Source organism: Cololabis saira, chromosome 16 (genome assembly GCF_033807715.1).
Source record: "Cololabis saira isolate AMF1-May2022 chromosome 16, fColSai1.1, whole genome shotgun sequence".
Taxonomy (NCBI): Eukaryota; Metazoa; Chordata; class Actinopteri; order Beloniformes; family Belonidae; genus Cololabis; species Cololabis saira.
Window position 1 is genome coordinate 41,990,371 of NC_084602.1, and position 13,245 is coordinate 42,003,615.

Here is a 13,245-nt window from a genome sequence, read left to right on the forward strand (position 1 = left end):
AGAACCGCTAACGGGACCGCTAACGGGATTGCTACCGGGACCGCTAACAGGACCGCTAACAGGATTGCTAACGGGATCGATAACTGAACCGCTAACGGGACCGCTAACAGAACCGCTAACGGAACCGCTAACGGGACCGCTAACAACCGCTAACAGAACCGCTAACGGGATTGCTACCGGGACCGCTAACAGGACCGCTAACAGGATTGCTAACGGGATCGCTAACTGAACCGCTAACGGGACCGCTAACAGAACCGCTAACGGAACCGCTAACGGGACCGCTAACAGGATTGCTAACGGGACCGCTAACCTGATCGCTAACGGGACCGCTAACCGAGCCGCTAATGGGATCGCTAACGGGGTCGCTAACCGAGCCGCTAACGGGATCGCTAACGGGACCGCTAACAGAACCGCTAACGGGATAGCTAACATAACCGCTAACGGAACCTCTAACGGGATCGCTAACTGAACCGCTAACGGGATCGCTAAAGGGATCGCTAACGGGACCGCTAACGGGACCGCTAACCGCTAACGGAATCGCTAACCGAGCCGCTAACAACCGCTAACGGAACCGCTAACGGGACCGCTAACGGGACCGTTAATGGGATCGCTAACGGAACCGCTAACGGGACCGCTAACGGAATCGCTAACGGGACCGCTAACCGAGCCGCTAATGGGGTCGCTAACGGGACCGCTAACAACCGCTAACGGAACCGCTAACGGGACCGGTAACAGAACCGCTAACTGAACCGCTAACGGGATCGCTAACGGGACCGCTAACCGAGCCGCTAACGGAATCGCTAACCGAGCCGCTAACAACCGCTAACGGAACCGCTAACGGGACCGCTAACGGGACCGTTAATGGGATCGCTAACGGAACCGCTAACGGGACCGCTAACGGGACCGCTAACGGGACCGCTAACCGAGCCGCTAATGGGGTCGCTAACGGGTCCGCTAACAACCGCTAACGGAACCGCTAACGGGACCGCTAACAGAACCGCTAACGGGACCGCTAACGGGATCGCTAACAACCGCTAGCGGAACCGCTAACGGGACCGCTAATGGGATTGCTAACGGGACCGCTAACGGGGTCGCTAACTGGACCGCTAACGGGATCGCTAACTGGACCGCTAACGGGACCGCTAACGGGATCGCTAACGGAATCGCTAACTGAACCGCTAACGGGGCCGCTAACCGAGCCGCTAACGGGATCGCTAACTGAGCCGCTAACGGGATCGCTAACAACCGCTAACGGGACCGCTAACGGGATTGCTAACGGGACCGCTAACGGGACCGCTAACGGGACCGCTAACGGGACCGCTAACTGGACCGCTAACGGGACCGCTAACGGGATCGCTAACGGAATCGCTAACTGAACCGCTAATGGGACCGCTAACGGGGCCGCTAACCGAGCCGCTAACGGGATCGCTAACTGAGCCGCTAACGGGATCGCTAACAACCGCTAACGGGACCGCTAACGGGATTGCTAACGGGACCGCTAACGGGGTCGCTAACTGGACCGCTAACGGGATCGCTAACTGGACCGCTAAGGGGACCGCTAACGGGATCGCTAACAGGACCGCTAACAGAACCGCTAACGGGACCGCTAACACCAATAACACTACCATCCCATTATAAACACCTACCATCCCATAATAACACTAACATCCTATAAAAACACCTGCCATCCCATAATAACACTAACATCCTATAAAAACACCTGACATCCCATAATAACACTAACATCCTATAAAAACACCTGACATCCCATAATAACACTAACATCCTATAAAAACACCTGCCATCCCATAATAACACTAACATCCTATAAAAACACCTGCCATCCCATAATAACACCTATCGTGTGTGTGTGTGTGTGTGTGTGTGTGTGTGTGTGTGTGTGTGTGTGTGTGTGTTCATCTAAGGTTAAAAGGTCAGGGTTCAGATTTCTCCATTTTCCAGGTTATACTATGAAGTCTGTACTGAGTGAGTCATGTGACCAGTTCTGGGTCAGCCTAATCAGTCAACAGCTGAGCTCTGGTTGCTAGGGGCAACAAGAACCTGATACAGAGGGAGCGGGAATGACTCAGCTGGATTTTCGGTTGTGACAAACCTGAAATCACTCCACTTTGCGCTCAAACCGTAGCTCTTAGCAGAAAAACGAAAACATTTTGAGAAACAGAGAACCTACCAGATTATCTAAATGTTATTTTCATACAGATATTCCTTAAAATGTGTTAGTAACGGCAATTCGAAAACAAAAATGAGATTTTTTTTAAGAAAATGTTTTTTAACAAGGGAGTCAATGAAAAGCGAGACAGGAACTGGCGTGTCTGTTGGCTCCCCCGTTAAAATTTTGTGCACACCACGCCTGTCAAAGTCACATTTTATGAATCACAACACCTATGTCTATATTCTGACCAAAAATTATCTGTCTACCTTTTACGGTTTGGCCGTGACCTCGAGTTACAAATAAGAAATCATGTTTTTTTTTCAGTGTAACTACACTCTAGCAAACTGACTCCCGTGCTCTAGATTTGAAAAAAAGTGATTTCCAGTCCTCGCTTGAGGGCTCATATCTTGAAAAGTGTACATTTTAGGAAAAAACAGTTTCGGGTTTGGAGAGAGAAGAGAAGTTTTCCTCCGTTTTGAAGTTTGAATGAGGTTTCTACGTGCAAGTATGAGAAAGATACGTGACTCAGAAAAAAGGTGAATTTGGAGTTTTTCCAACCTCCTCCCATCCCCAGTGTTACATTCTGCCCCATTCACTTACATGGGAAAATCTCCCCATTAGTTTGAAAATTTGGAAATGTTTTTGCACTTCGTGCAAAAACTATTCGTGCCATCGTTCTGAAAATCCACAGGACTGTAGTTAAATTCAGGGCCTACAACTTTCTAAATCGGTTCAGAATTTTTCGAGTAACGGTGTGCGAGTGGTGAGGCCCCAAAGTTCATGCAATGCGTTCCGGATGGGGCAAAAAGCGCACGTTTGTGCACGTTGCGCAAAAACGTGCACGCCAATCGCTAATAAAAGTCATACCACTCGATTCCCGATTAAGGCGCACGTTTCTACGTTTTTACTTTTCGCGTTTTCTCAAAGCTGCGGGACTAGTTACGCGCCAAAGTTTTTACGGAAGAATATGGAATAAGCCTGAGCAATAGTATGAGTGCCTCGTGCTGCGCACGAGGCACTCCTCCTCCATTGAGCTTGCGCAGCTCAATGGAGGAGGCGTGCCACGTGGCGCAGCCGTGGCACTAATAATAATAAATAAGCCTGAGCAATAGTATGAGTGCCTCGTGCTGCGCACGAGGCACTCCTCCTCCATTGAGCTTGCGCATCTCAATGGAGGAGGAGTGCCACGTGGCGCAGCCGTGGCACTAATAAATAAGCCTGAGCAATAGTATTAGTGCCTCGTGCTGCGCACGAGGCACTCCTCCTCCATTGAGCTTGCGCATCTCAATGGAGGAGGCGTGCCACGTGGCGCAGCCGTGGCACTAATAAATAAGCCTGAGCAATAGTATTAGTGCCTCGTGCTGCGCACGAGGCACTCCTCCTCCATTGAGCTTGCGCATCTCAATGGAGGAGGCGTGCCACGTGGCGCAGCCGTGGCACTAATAATAAGCCTGAGCAATAGTATGAGTGCCTCGTGCTGCGCACGAGGCACTCCTCCTCCATTGAGCTTGCGCATCTCAATGGAGGAGGAGTGCCACGTGGCGCAGCCGTGGCACTAATAAACCCGCAGAATAACAATAGTGCCTCTGGCCTCCGGCCAGAGGCCTACTCCTCCTTGCTATTGCATAGCTTTGGAGGAGTCGTGCCTCTGGCCGGGGGCCGTGGCACTAATAATAATAATAATAATAATAATAATAATAATAATAATAATAATAATACATTAAGGCTTACATATTTATATATATATATATATATATATATATATATATATATATATATTATTTTTTCCATTTTTATAGTGAGCTTTTAGTCACTCCCCCCACCCCCCACCCTCGCCCCTAGGTATGTTGAGCCACAAATAATAAAATGACTAAGTTAATAAAAATAAAATCATACGTTAATAAAGGGGGGAAAGTGAATAAGTAAACTGGTTAAATAATAATAATACAAATAAATTAAATTAAATAAATAAATAAAAAAGGGGGAAAAAGAAAAACAGCTTCATAGACAAGAAGGGGAAATTAGTATAGTAAGATGGGAAGAAATTTCAGATGATAGAAAGGAAGAGGAAGGGTCACCTGTTCTCCAAAAGACTAGAACTAGGAGACCTCGTCAGCATCAGGAATGATAGTAAGTTCTCTTATAAGGACTAACAGGGGGTCCCAGGTATTCTGGAAAGATTTCAAGGATCCTTTCAATGAAAATCTTAACTTTTCTAACTGAAGGCATTGTAAGACATCTCATATCCATTGTTTCCATTTGAGAAGGATACAGCGTCTAGCCAGCAGAGTGGTAAATGCAATGACACGGCGTACAGTGGTGGGCATATTATCAGCTGGGGGAAGACCAAATAATGCAGTCAAGGGGTTGGGTTCTATTTTTGTGTTGAAGGCCTGATCAATTGTCCCAAATATGTCAGACCAGAATTTATTCAGCCTTGAGCAGGACCAAAACACGTGGAGATGGTCAGCAGGTGATCGACTGCATCTGTTGCAAGCATCGTTTCGATCTGGAGCACGCCTGTTTGTTTTGAAGCTGAAGCAGCCCTATGCTATCATGTCTGTTGTGTGGAATTACTTCAGAGTGAACGAGGATTTTTTTATACTGACTTAAGAATGTTCAAGCTGCCTACCTCCTATGTGCTCAGTTTACAGTACACATGTTAAAATATAATAAAAGGGTCATCCTGCATAATTTTCTTTTCTCTTCTTCATTTTTTATTGTTTTAATAAAAGTATCGGATCGGGACTCGGTATCGGCAAGTCCTCAAAATCAAAGGACTCGGACTCGGACTCGGGGGCAAAAAAACCTGATCGGGACATCCCTACTTAATGGTGTTAGTAACAATTGGATTGCTGGAAATTTTATGGGCCACAACAGGAAGCTGAGAGCATATAATAGAGTGTAGGGATGCCGAGATTGACAACTCAATATGTACCCAGGGGGGATAAGATTCTGAAGGTTTACATTTGGCCCAATATAGCAACTTGTTAATGTTGGAGGGAAAAAAATAATTATGAAAATTAGGGAGCGCAAGGCCTCCTTCTGATTTAGGGAGTTGGAGACACAATCTTTTAATGCGTGCAGGTTTTTTGTTCCAGGTGAACGCATTTGACTGCTGATCAAGTGAAAATCAGTGAAAAAGGATTTATTGATACACAGAGGGATGTGTTGAAAAAGATAAAGAAATTTAGGTAGGATGATCATTTTGACAAGGTTGACGCGACCCGCAAGAGAGAGAGGGAGAGAGGCCCACCTAGACACGTCAGCTCTAAGTTTGTCAAGTAATGGCAAGGAATTTTTTGGAAACAGTTCTTTAAAAGAGCTAGTAACAAACACCCCTAAGTATTTGAACCCTTCCGTGGCCATTTTAAAGGGGAATATGGATTGGGGAAGTGCCTTTGCCAGGTCATTTAAAAAAAATACTCTTATGGATGTTTAGTTTGTAGCCTGATATGCGGCCAAACCTATCTAAAATTGATAATATCGCGGGAAGAGAGGATATGGGGTTTGAGATCATGAGCAGCAGGTCGTCAGCGTAAAGAGACAGCTTATGAATCATGCCGTGGCGATTAATACCCTCAAACTTGTCATGGGTTCTGAGCCAGATAGTGAAGGGTTCAATGGCTATATTGAACAGGAGCGGCGAAAGAGGACAACCCTGGCGCGTCCCACGCTGGAGAGAGAAAGGCGGAGAACGAATTCCATTAGTGTGTACAGAGGCAGTTGGAGAGGCATAAAGTAATTTAATCCAGGAAATAAATTGGGAATCAAAGCCAAATTTTTCTAAAATGAAAAATAAGTAGCCCCACTCTACCCTATCGAATGCCTTCTCAGCATCAAGTGTCACTACAATTTCATATATATATATATATATATATATATATATATATATATATATATATATATATATATATATATATATTTATATATTAATGTAATAATGTGTTTTAGGGCCCAGCACCACCTGCCAGGAGGACTCCTGCTCCAACATGTGTATATATTATATATATTTATATATTAATGTATATTTGTGTACTTTAGGGCCCAGCACCACCTGCCAGGAGGACTCCTGCTCCAACATGTGTATATATTATATATATTTATATATTAATGTATATTTGTGTACTTTAGGGCCCAGCACCACCTGCCAGGAGGACTCCTGCTCCAACATGTATATATATATTTATATATTAATGTATTAATGTGTTTCAGGGCCCAGCACCACCTGCCAGGAGGACTCCTGCTCCAACATGGGCATCTGCATCCAGCAGTGGGAGAACTACACCTGCGACTGCAGCATGACGTCGTACACGGGGACGCAGTGCAACGACCGTGAGTCTCTATTTCTACCCGTTAAAGTAACAGATCCTTAACAAACTACAACATGGGGGAGCTTCAGTTTGTGGAGCAAAGTTCCCAACATGACCTGATCCAAAGATCCTGGAGGACGGAGTTATAGTAGTTTATAATCGTGTTATCAGCTCAGAAACGCTGAGTTCATTATCATGTACCTTAGACCAACATCACAGTTGAAAACCTGTTACTTACTTATTTAATTACTTACTAACTTAGGCCGTGGCTCCCAGTGGAGCATCGGCCCCGATGACTCGTTCTGGGCCGTCCTTCCTGCCTCCCCCAGCTGATTCCCTGGCTCTGGAGTTCTGTCTCAGTGTCCCAGTGTCTCCAGCTGCCTCTCCTTCTCTTCCCCTGGGGAATCCCAGTCAGGGCCTGGGGGTAGTAGCTGCCGGTTTCCTCAGGGTGTGTCCGATCCATCCCCACTTTCCCCTCAGTATTTGTTTCTCCACTGGCTCCTCTCTTCCTCTCTGCCACAGTCCCCCCCTTTCTGGTTTTGTCTGGCCACCTGATTCTGAACATGCGCCTCAGACAGCAGTTGATGAAGGTTTGAATCTTCTGCAACGTCATCTTTGTCCTTCTCCACGTCTCTGAACCGTAGAGAAGGAGCTTTTCACGTTGGAATTGAAGATACGCACTTTAGTTGTTGTGGTTATTTCTTTGGAGGACCAGATGTTTTTTAGGATGATGAACGCTGTTCTGGCTTTGCCTGCTCTCGCAGTGACGCCGCTGTCTGTGCCGCCCTGTCTATCTATGATGCTGCTGAGGGTTAGGGTTAGGGTGAAGGAGTCGAGCTCCTGTAGGGGTTTGCCCTCGACTGTGACTGGTTGTTGGTTGACTGTTAACTTCAGTGAAAACTTTCTGGCCACTGCACGTGCTCAGTTAGATCCAGCTGTGAGAAATGTTTAAATCTCCAGTTCAAAGAACCTGGTTGGTTCTGGACTGTCAGATGAATCATCCGTCTCTGACGGGCCGTTGCATCAGGACTCTCCGCCGCCGGGGACCGGAGAGAAAACAGGCGTTAAAATGTCCTTCAGGTGTCCGTGGTCTGACCGTCTGAGCCGCCGCCCGCCGGCAAACCCCCGCCGGCAAACCCCCGCCGGCAAACCCCCGCCGTCGCCCAAACACACGTAGCGTCTCCGCGGCAACAGAGTCTCGTTGACGAGTCTGTGGGCGGAGCTGCTGGAGGGAATTACCACGACTTAAATAACAGCAAACCCTGGGATCAGTTTAATAATTAAAAAAACATCGTCCTAAAGCAGTGGTGTCCAACCAGTCAGAGGCTGAAGAAGAGCCACGATTGGTTACTGAGTTACTACAAAGAGACACATGGGGCCAACTCCACAAAAGGATTGCGCGGCTTTTGCGGCCGCTAAACCAGTGCAAATGAGACAAAAAGAGAGCGTCTAATTCACAAAGCACCCGCAAAGGGCGAATTGCACCACAAACTGCGCTGCCAAGCAAATAGTGTCAGTCTGCGCCGGTGCCATTTGCATGCAGGTAGATTAGGTAATATTCATACATTCCTTTCTATGCAAATAAGCCTCATTGCAAAAACCGTCTAATTCACGAAGGCCAGTGCTATTTGCCACACGCAAAAATTGTGGAGCAAATACCGTCTTTTGGAAGCGTGTATTAACTGCTGCAAACTCTCTCCTCACTCCCTCTGTCTATGTTTCTCTCTCTCTTCAATATCATTCAAGCCTGTGTGATACTGAATGATATTAAGGGTGAAATCTACAGTCAGACATGACTGTAGACAGTCAGATCAAGTGGGGTTGTGGACTTATCTTGGATTTAAAAATAAAAATAAAGTTTTCATTATGGACCAATCTGTGTGCTGAAATATGGAGAACACTGGAAACAGCTCCGCACACTTAATCAGACAAGGGGAAACTGCACTCAGCTGCAGAACTTTATGGGCGTGTTTGCGCCGGCATATCATTAGAGCAAAGTCTTTTGTGAATAGGACCTTAAAGCGGGGCAAATTGCGGGCGCAAATGCGGCGCAATTCACAGCGCTATTTGCGGGCGCAATCTGTTCTTTGTGGATTTGGCCCATGGTCTTTCTATCACTCAGTCTTTATTCACTCAGTCTTTCTTTTTTTATACTCTTTTTTTATTTAGGCAACAAAGAACCTGAGGGCATCATGGGTGTTACAAAGTCAAGGCAAAACAATTTATTCCATACATCGTGCTACCGTGTCATATCTTTGTTAGTGTGCATACGTAATCCATTTTTCCCAGTAACCTGTCACATTTCTGCAGTTCAAGTTTCAATAGAAAAGTGAGTCTGTCCGTACAATAAACACCTACAATCTTCAACCACTGATCTTCTGTTGGAGGGTCAGCCTGCAACCAACTACGAGTTATCGCTTTCCTGTCACTTTCCTGTCACTCAGTCTTTATTCACTCAGTCTTTATTCACTCAGTCTTTATTCACTCAGTCTTTCTGTCACTCAGTCTTTATTCACTCAGTCTTTATTCACTCAGTCTTTATTCACTCAGTCTTTATTCACTCAGTCTTTATTCACTCAGTCTTTATTCACTCAGTCTTTCTGTCACTCAGTCTTTCTGTCACTCAGTCTTTATTCACTCAGTCTTTATTCACTCAGTCTTTATTCACTCAGTCTTTATTCACTCAGTCTTTCTGTCACTCAGTCTTTCTGTCACTCAGTCTTTCTGTCACTCAGTCTTTCTGTCACTCAGTCTTTCTGTCACTCAGTCTTTATTCACTCAGTCTTTATTCACTCAGTCTTTATTCACTCAGTCTTTCTGTCACTCAGTCTTTCTGTCACTCAGTCTTTATTTACTCAGTCTTTATTCACTCAGTCTTTATTCACTCAGTCTTTATTCACTCAGTCTTTCTGTCACTCAGTCTTTCTGTCACTCAGTCTTTCTGTCACTCAGTCTTTCTGTCACTCAGTCTTTATTCACTCAGTCTTTATTCACTCAGTCTTTCTGTCACTCAGTCTTTCTGTCACTCAGTCTTTCTGTCACTCAGTCTTTCTGTCACTCAGTCTTTATTCACTCAGTCTTTATTCACTCAGTCTTTATTCACTCAGTCTTTATTCACTCAGTCTTTATTCACTCAGTCTTTCTGTCACTCAGTCTTTCTGTCACTCAGTCTTTATTCACTCAGTCTTTCTGTCACTCAGTCTTTATTCACTCAGTCTTTATTCACTCAGTCTTCATTCACTCAGTGGTTTAACCCGCTGTGAAGTCTCATCTGTGACGTCACTCCCTCTATACTGTTTTATCTGCACCTATCTCATGATCTTTTATGTTCCTGTAGATCAGTGCTTCTCAATCCTGGTCCTCGTGGCCCCTGTCCTGCATGTTTTAGATGTTTCCCTGCACCAACACACCTGATTCTAATTAAAGGTCCTCATTAGCTTGTCACCAAGGTCTGCACAGTTCTGTTGATGACACAGGTACTTTTATCACGGTGTGCTGAAGCAGGGAAACATCTAAAACATGCAGGACAGGGGCCCACGAAGACCAGGATTGAGAAACACTGCTGTAGACTGATTGTTTTCCTCTGCAGTGAGTTGCTTTGGATAAATATGATAAATGTGTTTGTGCGTCTCTATTGTCTGACTTTCCTTCATAAAATTTCTGAGATTTCTGAAGCGTTAAGGGTTTGCTACAGCAGGATTTTTACGGAAAGTTACGGGAAAGAATTCATGAAAAATCCTGCACTTGGTGACAAGTTTTCATTCATTCATTCATTCATTCATTCATTCATTCATTCATTCATTCATTCATTCATTCATTCATTCATTCATTCATTCATTCATTCATTCATTCATTCATTCATTCATTCATTCATTCAGGCTTAAGATGAACAGAACCTCAGAACTAAATAAAAGCAGGATCTTTGGTCATGAAGGCAACAGAGTTGCCACGAGGAATGGCCACTAGGGGGCGTCCGTATTTGTTTGCGGTGGTTTTTGAAAACCTTATGTCCATAACTAACATCAAATATCAAAAACTGGTCACCAAGTGCACAATCTTTATGGATTTTGACATATTCCCCCCCAGCAAAACTCACAAATTCACTATAAAAAGCCTCTGCCGGCTCTGATGGATGGATGAATCGGGGTTGGGGGGGTCGGTATCGGTTGGTCTCGGTTCCAGAGTCCAGAGTCCAGATCCATCACGGTTCTGTCACACCGTTTACTGAGAGGAGACCGAGGGAAGATGAAGTATTTCAGTATTTCAGTAGTTCTGTATTTCAGTATTTCAGTATTTCAGTATTTCAGTATTTCAGTAGTTCTGTATTTCAGTATTTCAGTATTTCAGTATTTCAGTATTTCAGTATTTCAGGACGGCAGTAAAGCTGCAGCTCAGGACTGAGCGGTGGCTGAAAAATTAGTCTGAATCGAAGGCAGGAAATATGAAAGACTGGTGGAAGTGAAGTGGAATAATTTACGGCTGCATGTCGGGCTTTCTGAATAGAAATGGAAGTGGAGGAGCCGTCCTGCGTCCCGGCCCGGGGGGAGAAGGATAGGTAATATTCATACATTCCTTTCTATGCAAATAAGCCTCATTGCAAAAACCGTCTAATTCACGAAGGCCAGTGCTATTTGCCACACGCAAAAATTGTGGAGCAAATACCGTCTTTTGGAAGCGTGTATTAACTGCTGCAAACTCTCTCCTCACTCCCTCTGTCTATGTTTCTCTCTCTCTTCAATATCATTCAAGCCTGTGTGATACTGAATGATATTAAGGGTGAAATCTACAGTCAGACATGACTGTAGACAGTCAGATCAAGTGGGGTTGTGGACTTATCTTGGATTTAAAAATAAAAATAAAGTTTTCATTATGGACCAATCTGTGTGCTGAAATATGGAGAACACTGGAAACAGCTCCGCACACTTAATCAGACAAGGGGAAACTGCACTCAGCTGCAGAACTTTATGGGCGTGTTTGCGCCGGCATATCATTAGAGCAAAGTCTTTTGTGAATAGGACCTTAAAGCGGGGCAAATTGCGGGCGCAAATGCGGCGCAATTCACAGCGCTATTTGCGGGCGCAATCTGTTCTTTGTGGATTTGGCCCATGGTCTTTCTATCACTCAGTCTTTATTCACTCAGTCTTTCTTTTTTTATACTCTTTTTTTATTTAGGCAACAAAGAACCTGAGGGCATCATGGGTGTTACAAAGTCAAGGCAAAACAATTCCTTCCATACATCGTGCTACCGTGTCATATCTTTGTTAGTGTGCATACGTAATCCATTTTTCCCAGTAACCTGTCACATTTCTGCAGTTCAAGTTTCAATAGAAAAGTGAGTCTGTCCGTACAATAAACACCTACAATCTTCAACCACTGATCTTCTGTTGGAGGGTCAGCCTGCAACCAACTACGAGTTATCGCTTTCCTGTCACTTTCCTGTCACTCAGTCTTTATTCACTCAGTCTTTATTCACTCAGTCTTTATTCACTCAGTCTTTCTGTCACTCAGTCTTTATTCACTCAGTCTTTATTCACTCAGTCTTTATTCACTCAGTCTTTATTCACTCAGTCTTTATTCACTCAGTCCACACCACACCACAGCTCAGGACTGAGCGGTGGCTGAAAAATTAGTCTGAATCGAAGGCAGGAAATATGAAAGACTGGTGGAAGTGAAGTGGAATAATTTACGGCTGCATGTCGGGCTTTCTGAATAGAAATGGAAGTGGAGGAGCCGTCCTGCGTCCCGGCCCGGGGGGAGAAGGATCGGCAGGGAAGTTATTTTGTTCCTGCACGTAAAAGTCGCCCAAAACGTATACTTTGCGCTTCGTTTTCGTGTAAACGAACGACCAAAACGCATGAAAACACCAGCGTTGGTTTCTGCTCCGTGGAAACGGGGCCTCAGAGCCGGCGGCGGCGGACGGAGAGTCTATTTTCCCCTTGGCTGACCTTTATATCCGCTGGGGGGGGGGTTTGTCATCGATCTCCCAGAATCCTTCAGGAGCCTCTGCTAGCTCCTCGCCGAACCGGAGCCGGGACGGCGCTCAGATAACGCCGGGACTCGTTAATGAGGTTTATCTGGGTGTGGAGGCACGAGGGGGGGTTTTGTTAGCGCGGCGTTGATAAGACGAGGGTAATGTGTTTGTCGACCTTCACCTTGCCGGTTCCCCCGCAGGCGGTTCGTCCAATCTCTGCCCCGTTCGCCGTTCCACCTCCTATAAATCTGGAGGAGGAGAAATAAAAACAAGAGAGCAAGAAATAAAGGAGGTTTGGGGGGAGTTGGTTTGGGAACAGAGGAGGTTTGGGAACAGAGTTGGTTTGGGAACAGAGGAGGTTTGGGAACAGAGGAGGTTTGGGAACAGAGGAGGTTTGGGAACAGAGGAGGTTTGGGAACAGAGGAGGTTTGGGAACAGCAGCCATGCATCAGCCGGACGGGTCGGTGCAGCAGCAGCGCTGCGTCTCTGGAGATTAGGAGGTAATAACTCTGGAGGGCGGTGCGTTAATATGACAGGTGTATTTCTGCTGAGACTTCCTTCATTTATTCATTTAGCTTTAATGGAACTCTTGTGTTGGTTTCAACAACCGCCCCCCAGAGACAGACGCGTCCGCCTCAGGAACAGAGACAGACGCCTCAGGGCCGCTGGCCAGTCTCACGCCTCCGCCACCGCCTCGAAGGTGTCGAGGAATGCAAGGGGGTCGTCCGCCTCTGTTATTTTCTCCAGCGTCAGCCCCGCGAAAGTAGCAGGTGGGCGACCCCCCCGGC

The 13,245-nt window shown here is 45.8% G+C and overlaps 1 protein-coding gene across 1 annotated transcript in view; it reads left to right on the plus strand.

Annotated features, from left to right (window-relative positions):
• Nucleotides 1-13,245, plus strand: part of nrxn3a (neurexin 3a) — a 201,267-nt gene that overhangs the window by 153,603 nt on the left and 34,419 nt on the right. Inside the window, exon 18 of the mRNA XM_061744148.1 lies at nt 6,389-6,508. Within this exon, the coding sequence (XP_061600132.1) occupies nt 6,389-6,508 (120 nt within the window). The remainder of the gene's footprint in view (nt 1-6,388; nt 6,509-13,245) is intronic.